General features: G+C 41.8%; 2 protein-coding genes across 3 annotated transcripts in view; both read left to right on the top strand.

Annotated features, from left to right (window-relative positions):
• The window catches only part of LOC311041053 (uncharacterized protein), a gene marked incomplete at its 3' end in the record, with an annotated part of 464,158 nt that extends 450,015 nt beyond the window's left edge, over positions 1-14,143 (top strand). The window contains exons 2-4 of the mRNA XM_084051491.1: positions 10,709-11,008; positions 11,186-11,284; positions 13,986-14,143. Coding sequence (XP_083907617.1) covers positions 10,709-11,008; positions 11,186-11,284; positions 13,986-14,143 — 557 coding nt within the window. The remainder of the gene's footprint in view (positions 1-10,708; positions 11,009-11,185; positions 11,285-13,985) is intronic.
• An 874-nt stretch (positions 14,144-15,017) lies between these two features.
• Positions 15,018-18,877, top strand: part of LOC311041144 (protein NLRC3-like) — a 33,803-nt gene continuing 29,943 nt past the window's right edge. Inside the window, exons 1-3 of one of the 2 annotated variants that reach the window (XM_084051650.1) lie at positions 15,018-15,052; positions 16,647-16,742; positions 17,852-18,092. In XM_084051650.1, the coding sequence (XP_083907776.1) occupies positions 17,971-18,092 (122 nt within the window). In that variant the 5' untranslated portion in view covers positions 15,018-15,052; positions 16,647-16,742; positions 17,852-17,970. Of the gene's footprint in view, positions 15,053-16,646; positions 16,743-17,851; positions 18,093-18,877 lie in introns of those variants that run through there. The other variant, XM_084051651.1, reaches the window with a different exon arrangement.

The raw sequence follows: 18,877 nt of genomic DNA, 5'->3' as shown, positions 1-18,877 counted from the left end.
ATTTCTCAGGCTATTAGACGTCTAAAAGACGTCTAAGGGCTAGGGTAAAACCGGGTTATAACTGATTTTTCAACGTCCATTCTTAGCCTAGACGTTGATTAGCTGTTTTTTAAGCATCTACAGTATATATAGACGTCTATATTATAGCCGTTGAAATGACATCTATAATGTAGAAGTCTTTATATTATAGATGCTTAAAAAACAGCAAAAAACGTTCACTTTTATACCAGTTATAACCTGGTTTTAGATGGAGGTCTAATAGCCGACTATGGCTAACTGGGGTATCTTCATATTATTGGTCCTCACTTCTGCTCATTATAAGGTGACACCATATCTGTCTCACTCTGTGTTAGAGAGGAGGACTGTGGACATATCTGTCTCACTCTGTGTTAGAGAGGAGGACTGTGGACATATCTGTCTCACTCTGTGTTAGAGAGGAGGACTGTGGACATATCTGTCTCACTCTGTGTTAGAGAGGAGGACTGTGGACATATCTGTCTCACTCTGTGTTAGAGAGGAGGACTGTGGACATATCTGTCTCACTCTGTGTTAGAGAGGAGGACTGTGGACAGTTCACAAACCTGCCACTAGTGACATTGTAGGTGCAGCAGGTTTGGTCATTTCATCAACATTTATTATTGTCTCCGTCTGGCTGAAGGCTTGTCTGAGACTATGTTTTCGTTGCTGTCCGCTCTCACCCTTTCTCCTCCAGCCAGAGAGCTCTTCACACCTCCAGACCTGGAGACTGTCACTGTTCAAATTAATGGAATCATTTGCATTTCACTGTCAGCTACAGGAACCTGGCATATTTGCCATATTTGATCACCAACATGTTACTAATTATAGAGAATGTGAAATTATTGTAATCGGTGTTTAGGCCTATTCCCTGCGCAATGGATGAATTAAATGTATAGTGTGTGGTTCCGAAGGTGTCTCTCTCTCCCCCTCTCTCTCTCTCTCTCTCTCTCTCTCCCTCCCTCTCTCTCTCTCTCTCTCTCTCTCTCTCTCTCTCTGTCTCTCTCTCTCTTTCTCTCTCACACATGACAGGCAGTGTTGCCATGTCTGCTTATTATAAGTGACTTTGGACTTGTTTTTCTATGAAGTATTTCTATGAAAACACATTGTGAGCTTGTAGATTGGCTACTTTCAATATATATGTATATAGGTCATGTGGATTAGTTGCTTGTTTTGGGCTTGTTTTCATAGACCTGGCTGCTTATTTCTCTCGCAATCTGGCAACACTGACGACACAGGAGAGTAGAATCGTCAGTGTTGATGACTCCAAGTCATCGTTTGTGACGTGTGAGGACATGGCTGTTCAACATGTTTAGTATGTCTGTTTGTGAGGACATGGCTGTTCCACATTGATTTCAGACGTGGTCCCCATCCCACTCAGAACACTGATATCTGTGGCCAGCCAGTGGAAATTGTGCCTAACTATAAATACCTGGGCACAATTATCGACAGCAAACTGAAGTTTGATGCTAACACTGAGATGCTGTGTAAAAAGGGCCAGCAACGTCTTTTCTGCCTAAGGAAATTAGCCAGATTTAACGTCAACAGAGACCTGATGAAACTGTTTTACAGTGTCTATGTTCATTCTGTCATCTCTTTCTCCATTATATGTTGGTATGGTAACCTCACTATTAAAGACAAAAACTCTCTTAGAAGGATTGTGAGAACCGCCTCCAAAATCACTGGCATCCAGTTGGAGAGCCTGGACCCTTTTTACAATAGACAGCTGCTGATGAAGACCAGGGCCATTCAGCAGGACAGTGGTCATCCACTCAATGCAGAGTTTAGGATGTTGTCATCTGGACGCCGCCTAGAGGCCTCTGGTGCTAGAAACAACAGGTATAAACACTCTTTTGTACCTGCCTCGATTCATGCAGCCAACGCTGCTAGGAACAGGTAAAGAATGATATGATGTTGTTGTTGATGATGATGATGATGGTGTATAACTAAGCACTTTATGCCAGCACTTTATATCATAGCACTTTTCTGGACAGAGCTTTTATTGTGTCTGATAACGGTGCACGAACAAGCACTTTATGCCAGCACTTTATATCGAAGCACTTTCTGGATGTAGCCTTTATTTTTATTTTTTATTGTCTTTCTATACTTGCACTAGAGCGCCCAGGTTTCTGTTTATGCAATGATGTCCCACGTCCTGTTGCCCTGTACTGTCTGTATGTTTTAAACTACTACTGCCTCTTTGCTGTAAACCCAATTGCCCTTTTGGGACACTAATAAAGACCTTGAACCTTGAACCTTGAACATGTTTAGTATGTCTGTTTGTGAGGACATGGCTGTTCCACCTGTTTAGTATGTCTGTTTGTGAGGACATGGCTGTTCAACATGTTTAGTATGTCTGTTTGTGGCAGTGATGCGTCACTTATGAATGTATGAACCGTGTGTCGCTTTCGTAGCGTCTTGGCACAGTGACAGTCTGCCTCCGTCTTCAGACAGCAGCATACATTTAACTTTGAAAAGTTAATCTGTGTAACTTCAGTAAATATTATTCACTCTGTCGCTACCAGTGAATCATTTTACACTCTCCATTTTTCACTGGAGATTTCCTAACCCTGTTAGTATGCCTTATTCAAGCTCACCGCTTGTCATAAAGATTTTACATATTTCATGGTTACATTTCGCAGTTACCCATTCCCATTCATGTTCCCAGTCATATCATATCTTACTAAATGAAGCGTAGCACTAGCCAACATGTGAGGTTTGAGTTGGATTGAAATGTTAATCGATATTTAAAAGACGATGGTATCCCCACTGCGTGGGGGAAGAGGTGTCAGAGTATGTGAAGCTCTGGTGGAGCTCCGATGGGAGACAGTGGCCAATGGAATTGCAGGAAAAAAATTGTCAATGAAGTCAGTTTTTGTGGTAGTTGGTCTTACTGCCGTCATGCACTCGCATAATATGTTTTTTTTGTTTTATCAATGTGGTACTAAACATACCAACAGATCAGTGCAAGTTTGACCATAAAGTGCAACAATTTTAGGAATATATTCAGAGATTCATAGCCTATATATATAAATTCAAGGACCTTCTGTAAACTCAAGCACCACTAAAACACAATACTTTCAAGTACACAATACTTTCAAGTACATTCCAGAACAGTGGAAACCATGACCATTAGGAGAAATAAAAATACAGATGTCTTGATTGACCTTCTAGTCCAATATCCTGTATGAACAAACCAGACTAACAAAAACAAAACTCTCTGTTGCTTCAAAGGCCATAACATTACCAACAACTTAGTTAGTCCATATTGATCTAAAAAATAAAAATAAGATGGACCCCAAGCAAAGCGGTCTGATTAGGGTGGCCACCAGCAGAAAAAAGGCACAGCAAGGACCCCCAATTTGATATGTATTATAGCCGCGGACCCCCTTCTCAAAATATTTTGTGCCACGGATCCCCCAAGATTATTCCACATTTTGTAAATAGGTTATAAAAAAAAGGGTTTAAACTGATTTTGATGCTCTATTAACTCTTATAGCTGGGGACCCCATTTATTTAGGGAACCAAAGAATGACTGTATTGTATTATCTTTTTCATTCTTACATGTTTTTGTTAAAACATTTTCATGTTTAGATTGTGTTTTTCTTAGGTTTTTGTTGAATGAATTGTTCCTGAGTTAAATTGTCCTAATGTAAATCTAATCTACACTGGCATATCTGAAAGAATAAAACAGAGAGAGAGGGGAATAGTAGAGAAGAGAAGAGGAGACTCATGGACATAGTATGACTGGATAGCTCTGCTGCTGTTATTTTGTTCTCAATTGGGGATCCGACAGGATGGAAAAAAGGCGAGAGGGTTCTTAGATTGACTCATTGCTTGTCAGTCACTCAAAGCATGTCATTATGGCACCTTTCCCTTTGTTGCTGACATCAATCATGTCGTTACACATACACACAGTGCAAAATGCATGACATTTGTCAATGCAACTTTTTCTTTTATGAACTCCAGTTCCTTGCTCCATTGCTCACTAAATTTTTTTTTTTTTTTTGGCGTGTTTGGTTGATTATCTGCGTTTCACAAACAGGAAGCTTACTAGCGAGTGAACGCAGTTTCATGCACACTCCCACGGCAGTCACATGTAAACAAGCATGGGAGGCTTTCTCTGTGTGAATACCAAAACGCTCGCCCCAAAACACAGTCGCCCCGGGGCAATTCCGGCGGTTTTCACCTGGTATTCCTAAATGTATAACCTCAGTAAACTATGCCTAAACCTAACCTTATTCCTAAACGTAACCTCAGTAAAACTATGGCTAACCCTAAACTTATTCCTAACCTTATCCTCAGTATAACAAATACAGGAATACAAGAACCACTGGTCCACGAAAAATTGAGGCGAGCGTGTTTTGGGGTGAGTCTTCCGGACAAAACAAAACACTTGCAAAAGCAACCTCAGCACATTCACACAGCAATGTGGAGCCAATAGGCTGGCTGCCAGCTGATATTATACCAACTTGAGAATATATATATGTAAATATATGCCAGTAGGCTGGCTGTCAGAGCTGTATTCTATAACAATGAAACAGGAGATTTACAGAGACATGTAAATGACACATACACTGTAATCACTCTCACAAAAAAACAGACAATTATGCGTCCGGCCAGAGGTTGAGCTGGATGGAGGACAGCTGGGTCACAAACCGGACTGTCCGGCCTAAAACCGGACAAATTATTCTCCCATTGTGTGCACTGGGGTTTGTGTCTGTTGGTTGGTTTGTTGTCTGTTGGTTGGTTTGTTGTCTGTTGGTTGGTGCACCGGTATGATCAGTACGCCTGAAACTCATCCAGTGAGAACTCGGCTGGTGCAAAAACTAAGCGTGATTAAAATTCTTTAATTTAAATTGCATCATTTTTTCTCTAATTAATTAATCAAAATTAACCAGTTAAAGTCCCGGCCCTTATTATGTTGGAAATGAGTGAAGTGCTCCTTAAAGCTATTTATACTTGGATGTGCACAAATAGCAGATCTACAAGCTCAAAACACCACATTTTAGTCATAGTGATTGTCATATTTAGAGCAGGGTTTCTCAAAGTGAGGTCTGGGGACCATCGTGGGGCAGTGAGAGGGGGTTCCAGCTGAATGAGGAGCACTTTAACCATATTTTAGACCTTGACTGTTTCAAAATAGCCGATATACAAGCTCACAATGTGTCCCTAAACCGAGAATACCTGAGCACTGTGACCGACAGAGAAAAGCCTTGACTATGTACCGACTCAGAGAACTGAGCTGCTCCCAAGAGAAGAGTGCACATACAATGAGGTAGAAACTGAGCTACATTTCCTAACCACTTGCCCACCGTATACCCAGACATCAGAGACACATGCTTTACACCAGGGGTGGGCAGCATTTATTTCCAGACCATATTGACTTCCATAAAATGAGTGAAGGGCCACACATTATACAAACTTGAAACACACAGTGCTGAATGATGTTAAAACTGCATGAATTTGGTAGACATGCCAGACTACTTTACAATAAGGTCCTTGATTTCACATCAAGAATGTTCAGTTACAAAATGTAGATGTTTCTTTTTCTTTTTGTATCACTCTGGTGTTCTCTGTACCAGGTTACAATGAAAAGATGACATAAAACAATCCATGTCAATGCTGTATCTCATCTTATCTGATATGCACCACTCCATAGGTCACTGATAAAACACATTGCATCATGTTATATATGCACTCACGTCAGACTGTTTCACTGTTACATTATAAACATTAAACATTTGAGTACATACGGATGTATAGGAATACAGGTGTGTCCTCAAATGATACATAATTAATTTGTCTCAAAACCATAACATATGGCAGCCGTTTACATTTTATTTATTGTTTTTGACTTGGCGGGCCGGATTGAGATGGTCAAAGGGCCGGGTCCGGCCCCCGGGCCCTATGTTGCCCATGTGTGCTTCCCAAGGAGAGTTTGAAAACATGATTTATGACAAAACACTGTCATATCTGCTGGGTGAAGCACAGCAATGTGCAAACACAGCAGCAAGATGTGTGAGATCTGTTGTGTCAGGAGAAGGATTCATGGAATACATGTGTATTTCTGCGCCGTCTGCACCAAGTGATCTCAGTAGATAGAAATACTGTGAATACAAACTACCGTTATAGTGGTTCTCAACCTTTTCAGGTCGTGACCCCCCACAATAATCATACTTGACCCCCCCCCCCTCTCCCCCACCTTCACAGGCACTTAATTTGTGAGCTTGTAGATCGTCCATTTTCACTCTTTCTTACACTATTTGACAATGTGGCCAATGTTTGACCAGTTTTTATAGTATAGTTTGTTGATTACTTTTGATGCAGTAATGGTCTTTTTCTTTTCTTTATTTATTTTTGTTTGAGGTATTAAATAGGTCTGAGAAGTCCTTAAAGGAGCATTTCACCCCTGGAAGAAACTGCAATCACTCAATGGTAATAGTATTTGTAGTATATAACAGTAGCACAATTTAAATTTGTACCCTATGGCCAGAAAAATAATTAAATCTGTGTGTTTGACTACGGTTTGACTGGACTGCTGCATTACTACAATGACCATAATGCATTGGTGCACTGCCCCTCCTTGTGGCAGGGGAGGTTCTATGTGGGTGTGATCTCCAACAACAACATTCAAACAGCATGGCAGTGTTGCCATGTCTGCTTATTATAAGCGGCTTCTTTCTAAAATGTAGTTGATATTTGGGCTTGTTTCCAAATGTTTTGATTGTTGTTTAAACCAGTGGTTCTCAAACATGTTCATGTATTTTTCCACAGTCCCCCATCTGAAATTATAATTTGTGCCAGGGAGCCCCTAACAAATATGTGTCAAAAATATTACACATTTTGCACTTTTTCCCCCTCAAGATTTTTTTGTAAATAGCAGATCTACAAGCTCACAATGGGTCGCGAAGCGTTGTGAGCTTGTAGATCGGCAATTTTCAAATATATAATATCCCATGTCTAGGTAAAGTGCTCTTGGCCTAGTTATCTTCTTTTGGGTTTATTTTCATAGACCTGGTTGCTTATTTCTCTCACAATATCTGGCAACACTGGCTGAAGAACGTGGACCTCGCACACGTTCATCTAGTTACATATATGTCCAAGGATTCGTTAGTGATGTCATATCACTGACAAATCCTTGCTATCTTTATGCAGTTTTACTTCCGTGTCGCATAGTAGTGACATCACTGTCGAATCCTTGGTATTTTTTATCCTAGCCTTTCGCGACGGTTTGTTTACCAGCGCTGCCACTCCACGCTGTCTTTTTTTTTTCACGCTTGCGCTTATGAAACACTAAACAGGATTATTATTTCATGTCAACATTCAAGTACAACTATCAGAAGATAACTCGCTCTGCAAGGGGGGTTGCCCGCTGGCCGCAGCTAATGGGAGTGGCGAGTGGGGAGAGAAGGTTGAACAAAGTGATACGGACACCCCATTGGGGCTGTCTTTGGTTCGAGACATGTAGTGCGGAAAGGAATGATGTAACATCTCGTGACGTAAATAACGTCACTAAACCGTAGAAGATTACTATATATCTACAAACACAGATTATACACAAAAAAAAACCAGGACCTTGTTTCTTGAGTCCTAAACTTCATTAAAAGAAGATCTGCGGTGAAATGTCCCTTTAAATTTCCACTTCACTGTCATCTGGGGACCCCCAAAAGATCTTTTGGGGACCCCCCTGGGGGTCCCGACCCACAGGTTGAGAACTACTGATATACATTATGAAAATATTTCTGCTATTTGTCCCAAAGGTTTTATTCAAAGTGAATGCTAGGAATGACAGCTTGTTGTCTCTCAGTTGAGCAGATTAAAATTTCCATATTTAGAAGTGGGGGAGTGCATCGATACTGCTTTTTCCCTCTACACCAAATGTCTTCACCGAAAATAGCTGATCTACAAGCTGACAGCGTCTGTCTGTCTGTCTGTCTGTCTGAGGACCCCTTACCTCTATATAGAACAGGGGTGGGCAACTTTTTTGTGGCATAATTAACTACAGTAAAAAAAATAAAAAAAAACCTAAATGGCAGAGTTAAGGGCCCTATTTTACCCCTTTTGCCTAAACGTTTTAGACATTTATTACTATTTTGAAAAACATTTTTAAATGGTTCAAACAGCCGATCTACATCGACAAGTTGTGAGCTTGTAGATTGTCTATTTGATTATTATATTCTGCTTCCATAGCAACATAAACAGTCATAACTGTGGTATGTGAGGTGACTTTTCCCAACACAACAATGTGATCCAACAGGGTTTATAATTATTGTAGCATTAACACGCTACAGTCAACAGATTAAATGACTCATAACATTGGCCGTTTTTGGGCCAAGGAGTGTTTTTTGTGCAAAACAAATGCTTGCAATGGATTCAGAATCATAAAAAAACTCTAGTTTGAGCCCTCACATACTACTTAAAACAGAATACCATTTTTTTTTTGTTTTTCCCGCATTTGTTTGTGTGTGTGTGGGCGTGCGTGTGTGTGTGTGTGTGTGTGTGTGTGTGTGTGTGTGTGTGTGTGTGTGTGTGTGTGTGTGTGTGTGTGTGTGTGTGTGTGTGTGTGTGTGTGTGTGTGTGTGTGTGTGTGTGTGTGTGTGTGTGTGTGTGTGTGTGTGTGTGTGTGTGTGCGTGCGTGCGTGCGTGCGTGCGTGTGTGTGTGCAAGTAAATTGAGGCCGGTATGTTGGCTACATTAACAAAAGGTTGACTCAAGTGAAAGTTGTCATATGTAAACATTAGGAGTATGGTTATTATTGATAGTTTAATCAGGGGTCATTACCACACAGGTCTACTGGGCCCAGTAGCTCAGTGGGCCCAGTAGCTCAGTGGGCCCAGTAGCTCAGTGGACCCAGTAGCTCAGTGGACCCAGTAGCTCAGTGGGCCAGTAGCTCAGTGGACCCAGTAGCTCAGTGGGCCAGTAGCTCAGTGGACCCAGTAGCTCAGTGGGCCAGTAGCTCAGTGGACCCAGTAGCTCAGTGGACCCAGTAGCTCAGTGGACCCAGTAGCTCAGTGGACCCAGTAGCTCAGTGGGCCAGTAGCTCAGTGGACCCAGTAGCTCAGTGGGCCCAGTAGCTCAGTGGGCCCAGTAGCTCAGTGGACCCAGTAGCTCAGTGGGCCAGTAGCTCAGTGGACCCAGTAGCTCAGTGGGCCAGTAGCTCAGTGGACCCAGTAGCTCAGTGGGCCCAGTAGCTCAGTGGGCCCAGTAGCTCAGTGGGCCCAGTAGCTCAGTGGGCCAGTAGCTCAGTGGGCCCAGTGGACCCAGTAGCTCAGTGGGCCAGTAGCTCAGTGGACCCAGTAGCTCAGTGGACCCAGTAGCTCAGTGGACCCCTAAACCAGAGCCTTTATGTGAATTATCACTGTTATCGGAGGAATGTGAACTGAAGCCTCGGATCAGATCCTGCCTGATGGAAGGCAGGTGGCCCCGCCCCCGTAGATAGGGCCACAGTAATCCTGGTGGTGCTGCTGGGCGGTGTCAGGAATGCGTCAGGGAGGTGGCGGGTGAACTGAACAGATTGTGTGAGTGAGACAAGGAAGGAGGAGGCGTTCTTTTAAAGGACCGATCTGATTGGACCAGGGCCAAATGAGTTGATGGGAGAGGAATGTTAGGAATGACAGCTTGTTCAGTCTCTCAGTTAAACCCTCGCATCTATACTGCCGATCTGAATAATAGCTGATCTACAAGCTGACAACGCATCTTAGCACAACGCTTATTATGAACATGAACCACCAATTATGGTTCCCATACTCACCCCATAACACCTCCCATACCCACCCCATAACACCCACCCTCCACCCCCATACCCTCCCCAAATAAAACTTTCATGTACAGAGCCATTGTCTGGTGGAATTAATTGTCAGATCATATTGTTTAAGCTAATTCTAAAGACTGTTTCATAATGTTATCAAAACTATCTTTTAATATTATTTCATCATGATGAAATGTTTGAGATTGTAAATGTGTAAACTTGTGAGGGAATGTCAACATGGTCACATTGTTCACTTTGTGTAGAAAGGAGCTAACAGTTTATGTGTGGGGTTACATTGCCCTCTATTGGCAACATTGGTGTATTGCTGCTACTGTATACAGTCTTATGATTATTCTGACTTGAGTACTATTATTATGAATACTGCTACTGTACATAGTTTTAACCTTGTAGATCGGCTATTGTCAAAACATTTACATACATATTGAAACATTTTGCACGTTTCTTTTTAAAACACAAATCTTCTCTTGTGGGGGCCACTGGCACAAAATATGTTCAGATGGGGGCCCTCAACTAAATACATTTGGCTCAATGTGGGGGTCCTTGACATGAAAATGTTTGAGAACCACTTTTTCAATGGGCCTGAAAATGTAAATCCAACCTGAGCAAACTCAACCCGGGTGTGGTGGTACTTTTAAAAGTGGGGGAAGTGGGGGAGCTTATCTATTAATAGGTTTACTGCATTTTTCCCTCTAAACCAAATCTCTTCAGCAAATATACCCCCTACTAAGCACAAATCAACTGTAATGATCTCAGAACTGTCTTTTCTTGAGCTTGAAGAGTTTTTTCCTGGTTGTGTAATGAAATGAATATGACACATGTTTCACTGTATGGTTCGTTTAACCTTTTTTTTCTTCTGGTGGAGCTACTTATTTTTTACTGTTAACTTGTTCAACTTACAACTGAAATAACTTTCTCTCCACAGCTCAACAAGATGTGATATACATTCCACCACAAGGAGTCCTTCAGCTGCTTCCAGATACTAGCTCTGTTACTGAACCCATCACTGGCATCCTGTGGAAACATGGACCCAATAAAGCAGCAGAATGGGATCAGGGTTTTGGTCCTGATGTGGATTACTACGGGACATTTAGAGACCGCACAGACCTGGATAAAGAAACTGGACAGTTGGTCGTCAACAAAATGACCACAGAAGACGGTGGAGAATATTCTGTTGAGATCAACGGTCGACTGCTGAACAAAACTTACACGGTTAAAGAGATGAGTAAGTATGAATTATGAGAGAGAGAAAGAGAGAGAGAGAGAGACACATACTGGAGCGAAACGGATAATGTTTAATACCTGTTGTCATTGCAGTGTGACTATTGGTTTAACCATACCGGTAAACACAGTGAATCAAGTGAAGTGCGTGCACATCATAAAAAAACGTTTTTCTCCTAAGGACCTCCATCCAAAGATACACCCACGGGAGCCATTGTTGGAGGCCTTATCGTTGCTCTCATCCTTGCAGTTGTTTTGGTGCTGGGGGTGATATTTCGTGGTAAGTTTCTCTTCAGATTTTAAGTTACACATAACATGCTTAACATACAACATGCTTACTAAGTTACTGCTCAGCAGCTACAAGCAATAAGCAAATGTCATGTTTCACCCTAACATCGTACGGGCCCAAACATGTAGAGTTCAGGCCGCTACGCTGTCCTCACACCTACGTCACACCGCCGATCCGACCAATATGTAGTGTTGGGGCTTTGTCAGAGACCTGTTGTACCCGTCTGTCTGTGTCCCTCTGTGCCCATATATGGAGATGTCTGTATCTATCAGTCCTTGTCCCTTTTATGCCCATATATGGAGATCCCTGATGTCATCAGTATATGCCCATATTTGGGCATATCGGTTGGATCAGCGGTTCTGGACAACTGGATATCGAAACTACTCGACATGTTGATGTGCGTGCCGAGTTTGACGTCGGTCTGTCCCATATATGCATATGACCTTATATGGGTATAGCGGTCGGATCGGTGGCGCATTGAGTTTGTTTATGGTTATGTCTGAGGTCTGAGTCATAATGACGTGGCTGTGGACCGCCCACCCACCCGACGACCCTCCCATTAGCCAATTGTGTGTGTGTGTGTGTGTGCGTGTGTGCGCGTGCTCACGCATATGTGACTTAATACAATAGTTTGAGACACAAAGGGGCCACAGTCATTTTCATCTTTTTGCAGATTAGCAAAGTACAGAATGTAAGCTTTCAAATGGTGTGATAATGTGGCATCTGAACTCTGAGTTCTGTCCCTTTCTGCTGGACCTGGACACACATGCATACGGTTCTAGGTGCAAGGTTGTACTTTATTGTTACATCTTGTGTACAGGTACATAAGAGTAAAACGTATTTTGGTTCGGCTTCCTTCAGACAATGCAGCAGCATAAGTAATAACAATAGTATAAAGAAGACGTAAAAAGATTAAAGAAAGAGTGCAAAAAGAGAATGAAAAGAGCATCATCAAATCAAATGTACATGTGCATAAAAATAAAGAGAAAATATAGCTGCAAGCAGCGATAAGCGGGGCCAGGGAATGCAGAGAGAAAAAAGAAGTACAACCTTGCACCTGATATTTTATTTTAAACATTTTAAACCCTCACTAACCCTAACCTCAGTAAAACTATGGCTACCCCTAACCTCAATAAATACTATGCGTAAGCCTACAAATGCCAAATCATGATCACCTCAACACATCGTCGGGGACAGGGATCGAACCAGTGACCTCCGGACTCATAGGCTGCCTTTCTTCTCATTGCGCTAGAGATATGGTAGCCCTGGTAGTGTCTGTTGATATATATGTCTTTCTGTCCCTGAAGAACCAAGCCTCTGTTTTGCTAACTACTCTAGATCACTGGTTCCCTAACCATCTACCTATAGAGAAAGTGTACGTCTCCTCGGAACAGAAACTAGTGAAAGTAGCCGATCTACAAGCTCACAAAACGTTGCTCTCTGAAAAGTTGTGAGATTGTAGATCGGCTATTTTCATAATGAAGTATGTCCTACATTGAAAAAAACATACTCTCAAATAAGCATTTCATGTTATCTTTAACAATTGCACATGTATTCATTGATACAGTCATGTTGTTTGCAATGAAGTCAGCTTGAAGTGAGGCTTGAACTGGCGACCTTGCGGTTGTTAGGCAGATGTGTAGAGAGAAGCCATTGGAACAACAGACCTGAAGTTGTGAAAAAGGAGTTCACACAGATGACACAGTTTCACGCGAATTGCTAAAAAATCCTGGGTTTAAGTGTTTTTCAAACTGCTCAAAATTGCGGACAATCTAAGGGCGGAGCTTACGGGTCAAAGTGATAGATGTGTTCCTCATGAGTCAAGGCACATGTGTAAGCAAGTTTCACGGCTGTCGGCAAAACGAGGCTTGACTTTTCCTGTTTAAAGTTTGCATTTTCAAAAAATTGCTATAGCGCCCCCCTTTGACCATGCCAACAAAACGTTAGTGGCGGATTTTCCATAAGTGAAAAAAATGAAGCTTTTATGAGCCAATGAATGTTTTTCATATAATTCAAAATGGTGGGAGATAAGTTGAGTGTGAAAGTTGTTCATCATGAGTAGACGCATGTGTGTATCAACGTTTCATGGCTGTAGGTCAAACAGGGCATGAGTTGTACCTGTTCAAAGTTGTCACTTTCAATTGAGTGCTATAGTGCCACCCTTTGACGAATAAGTGTGAGAATTATTTCTTGATCGTTTTCCATGACCATCTACCATAGGGCCGAGTTTCGTAAAAAGCGTATGCACGGTTAAGCCAGAACTGCCAAAAACGGCAGAAGAAGAAGAAACAGAATAATGCCAATAACAAAACCGAGCCTTGCTCTGCAGAGCCTGGCCCCGTAATAACTTGGTATGTTGTATACACCACCAGCATAATTCTTCAGTAGCTGTCACAGTATATTCTATATACAACAGAGAAGGTGCAGTAGGTGCAGTTCAGGCATAGTAGTGCAGAAAAGGGAAGGATGGTTGGGCGGGGAGGGGGACAGCTTAGTATTTCCCTTTGCCTTGGTTCATTCTGGTTCTTGTCAGATCGTTCATGTAACTGATAGTGCGTCGAAAGAAGCTTTTTTACAGTGTATTGCTAGTAGCTTTGAGACTGCGTAGGCGTTTTCCATGCGGCAACATCTCGAACAGTCTGTAGTTGGGATGGCTTTGATCTTGATGATTCCTCGTGCTTTGCTGATACAGCATTCGTCCTACAGGGCTTGGATGGGGGGAGATCACATCCTCTGTTGCGTTCGGCTGTCCGCTCAACCCTCTGCATTGCCTTGTGGTTGAGTTCAGTGCAGCTGCCGCACCAGGTAGTGAAGCAGCCAGCCAGAATGTTCTCTGTTGTGCCTCTGTAGAAAGCTCTTAGGACTTATGGACCCATGCCAGCTTTCTTCAGTTTCCTGAGAAAGTAGAGGCGTTGTTGTGCTTTCTTCACCACTCGCTCTGTCTGTACTGCCCAGGTGAGATCTTCAGTGATGTGCACCCCCAGGAATTTGAACTCTCTGACCCTCTCCACTGCAGCACCCCCGATCTGGATGGGGGAGTGATCTCTTGGAGGTCTTCTGTAGTCAAAGATTATCTCTTTTGTTTTTGCAACATTGAGAGCCAGGTTGTTCTCCTGGCACCATTGTGCCAGGTTCTCCACTTCTCTCCTGTAGGCTGTTTCATCGTTGTCCGTGATCAATCCTATCACTGTGGTGTCATCTGCAAACTTGACCACTTGGTTGGAGCTGAACAAAGCCACACAGTCGTAGGTGTACAGGGAGTAGAGAAGGGGGCTCAAAACGCATCCCCGAGGGGCTCCTGTGCTGAGGGTCAGGGGGGCGGAAGTCATAGTTTTCACAACAGCATTCTTACATATGACTTGTCCCTCTCAAGGTGTGAGAGAGTGGTGTGGAGTGATGTGGCAATTATGGCATCATCCGTGGATCTGTTCTTACGATAGGCAAATTGCAGGGGGTCGAGTGTGGGTGGCAGCTTGTTGTTGATCATCACTCTGATTGCTGATGATCACTGATGATTGCTATTTTAAAGCATGATGGTACTTTGCTTTCACAGAGAGATTCAGAGTCCAAATAAGCCAACAGCTGAAACCTCATATTATGTTATGTTATGTTATGTTATGTTATGTTATGTTATGTTATGTTATGTTATGTTATGTTATGTTATGTTATGTTATGTTATGTTATGTTATTTGAAATTTACAGATCGTATAAAGATTAGGTTTTCTTCACATCGGTTTGAGCCTGTGGTTGATATTCAAGGTGAGTGAGTTTAAGCAACTCATTTATACTCAGGTATGAGCATAACAACCATAACACATGATATGTGTGTGTTCATAATAATCTATTGTTCCTGCTGACTGTGATGACTGACAGAGAGTTGTTATAAAGTGACAATACTTGGTGTTGTTATTATTCACACTGTAATATATATTTCAACGACGAAGAGATGCCTCACAGGCCTTCATATTGATCCTCCTCCGTGTTGGGAAAATAATCACTTGAATGCACTCAATAAGAAATAATATATCAATAATCTTTTCACAGAACTAGATAATGCACTTTATTCACATCCTGGGTGGACTTGTGTGTGTGTGTGTGTGTGTGTGTGTGTGGGGGGGGGTGGGGGGAGGAAGGAGCTGCAGCCTGAGATACTGAACGTAACAGAGAGAGAACAGTTCTCCATACGACGGTGTTTTACCGGGAGATAATACTCCTCCATACAATAGCGATCGGATCTGTGAATTTACCCGTGACCGATCAAAGACGATAGAGGCATTATCAGCCGATCGTGATCGGTCACCGATCGATCGGAGCATCTCTAACAGTATAGGCACATTGACTGTGGGTTCTGGGAAAGAAAAAAAAAGGCTCAACTTCAAGGAGTTAGAGCCCGCACACCAAAACCATTAAAAATACTTCTTTATTGTTACAAAGTGGACAACGTTTTGATCCGCTGTGGATTTTCATTTTGGTTTTGGTTCGAAACGTTGTCAAATTTGTACCTTGTACCAAGTGTTTTTACAGTTTTTGGTGTGCAGGCTCTACCTTTTGAAGTTTTAGATACTAGTATCTTGGGTAGGCCTACTTGCATTCAAGGGTGTCTTTGAGTGAACACTTCACAGTAAAAAAAAAAAGAAAAAGACAAATCTACAAGCTAGTACCTAAATATTGTACCACTGCGTCAGCCATCTAGCCCCCAGGCTGGAACAGTTATTAAAAAGTTGACACTAAAGTTCTTATTCATATTAAAAAAGGAAATTATAAAAATGCTGCTATTAATTCACATTTAGCCTTGAAAGTGAAGCTCACAGCTTGCCTTCTATTGTCACTATTTGAAACAGGGCGTAGGTTGTTAATTCATAAATGCATGTTTTCCCTTTTCACTACTGGCTTATGCTGTACCTTACATGAAAGAAAATATTACCTTTCAGAATACCCCACAACATTAAGGACATATTTAACTAGCAGAAAAACATATTTTCCTATCTCAGGCATTAAATTAATATTTTTATATAGAATAATATGATAACGGGGTTCAAATATATAACGGGGTTGAGTGGAACGGGTGGTGATTTTTTACTCAAGATGGCCACTACTACTACTACTACTACTTAAGAGAAGACCACATGGCATGCATGAGATTAGGAAATCAGATATATTGATTGCTTATATCAAGTACTGAGACGTTCTACTAATTTGAGCGCCTGCTGCTCTTTCCAACTGCAGATAAACTGGCTGCAGATAACAGTAAATTATCCTGCTAAAGACAAATGCAATGACTTTGATATCAGGAGAGTTACTGCCAGGTCAGGTTTCTCATAAAAGTCTGTTGTCTTTTCTAACTCAACTATAGTTGTAACGTTAGACCAGCATGAGGATACAGACGCTGACCCACCAACGTCAATTCCAAGTTCAACGTCAACAAGTACAGGACACCCTAAAGCTGAAGGTGAGCTGACAGTATGAATAGATGTGCTATGAGAGTTCACACTCTTTACCTGTAGTCTGTAGTGCTTCACATACTGTGTTAAAACAGGGTCACGTACATCATAATAAAACAGATCCAACATTTTTTTTGTTATGTACCCACTTGACACAACCTACAATTGTTCTTCTGTTTGGATATACTGTATCCCCATTCCAATTGTTAGAAGAACACCAGACATCAATACATTTTGTACTGAGACTTTCTACTCAGTTGAGAGCCTGCTGCTCTTTCCAACTGCAGATAAACTGGCTGCAGATAACAGTAAATTATCCTGCTAAACACAAATGCAATTACTTTGATATCAGGAGAGTTACTGCCAGGTGAGGTTTCTCATACAAGTCTGTTGTCTTTTCTAACTCAACAATAGTTGTAACGTTAGACCAGCATGAGGATACAGACACTGACCCACCAATGTCAATTCCAAGTTCAACGTCAACAAGTACAGGACACCCTAAAGCTAAAGGTGAGCTGACAATATGAATAGATGTGCTATGAGCTTTCACACTCTTTACCTGTAGTCTGTAGTGCTTCACATACTGTGTTAAAACAGGGTCACGTACATCATGATAAAACAGATCTAACATTCCATTTACAAGATCACTTTCCATCTTATACTGGAAGGCTTGTTGGCTATTCCAATGATTGATGAGCCCATTTGAATTCCCCCAAAACAGAGATAGGTGTATACAAACACTTGCTAATATTCCATTAACTCATTCAATGCCAAGCTTATTTATGGAATTTTGGCTCTGAGTGGCACAGTAAAAATTCGTTGTAAAAAAAAAAGTGCTCAGGGTTAGCCGATACAGCCTTTTTAAGTTAGAAGTTAAACAAAGAGTGAATGGAGCAGCAAATCTTCAAATCATCATATCTTGGGTTCTGAACATGTTTTTCCAAAAGACATCCTGTGGCGCACGGGACGTCAGGCCACGTGACGTCTTTGACGTCTTGTGGCACTGGACGGTGGGATGAAAAGTCTCCACATATTATAATGTAGAATGTTTAGAAACGTGTTTAAATGTGTTTAGCACAGAGTATCACCAAGAACTACATTTTCATTTTATCTTCAGATAAACACTTTGTCGATAAACACCGGCTTGACCTGATTCGGACAGTGGTCGTGGTCATACCCATCCTGGATCTGCTCCTTCAGGAGGAGGTTATCAAGAAGGAGGGCTACGATACTGTGATGGTCAAGCCCACCTCTCAAGCTCAGATGAGGGAACTCTACAACCTCTTGAACTCCAGAAAAGCCAAAGACATTTTCTACAAAGGTCTTGAAACAAATGAGAAGGGTCTTCTTGATGAGCTGTAAGTGATACTCATTTATATTACATAATCTTTAGGCCTGATTGTATTAGTACAAGAGAATGTTTTAACTCAACGGTAACTGAGGTGGTGCATTCTGTGTCCTCAGGATAATGTAGGCCAGTGCTTGGCCTCAATATTTTCTTTAGTAAATGTCATCAACTTGGTGAAGGAACATCCCTGTCTTTATAAATAAAAGACAGCTACTTGCCACAGCTAGCTTTGTCAACTAATAAACAATTAAAGGTCCAAACAGATATAGAGACAAACAATGCCTCCCATGATCAGTGTGTGAATGGGGCGTCACAGTTACACGTGTGTGTTTGTGTTAGCCACGCCCACGGCTGTTGTTGTATGATAATAAGGGGAGGGGGTATGTTTTTAGCACGTTGTAAAAGCGGTGTATTTCAATTGGGCCTTTTGACACAAAAGGTGTATGTGTTTACATAATGTGGCCTCCTGGTGGCGCTATACAAGGCAGATGTGAAAAATGCAGGGAAAAGGTTTGCCCTTGGCCTCTACAGAGTGCGCATACAAAGTTTTACACAGATCGTTGCAGTTATAGGGAAAAACACAAATTGTTATAGTGCCACCATTAGGCTGATTTGAAAATGTTCAAGTGGCATTTCTTTGTCGGCCTATTGGGAAGGTGCGTACACCATTTCATGGAAATCTTACGCTGTGTTCATGATTTGAGGCATTTTGTTAAAAACGGAGAAGTCCTGCAAACTTTGGAAGCCAATCTTTACCAATCAGGAAGGAATATGAGAAATCTGACGTGTTTTGTT

This window comes from Gymnoscopelus microlampas (assembly GCF_963454915.1).
Source record: "Gymnoscopelus microlampas genome assembly, chromosome: 24".
Lineage (NCBI taxonomy): Eukaryota > Metazoa > Chordata > Actinopteri > Myctophiformes > Myctophidae > Gymnoscopelus > Gymnoscopelus microlampas.
Note: the sequence above shows the minus strand (reverse complement) of the source record. Positions and strands in the feature narration are given on the sequence as shown.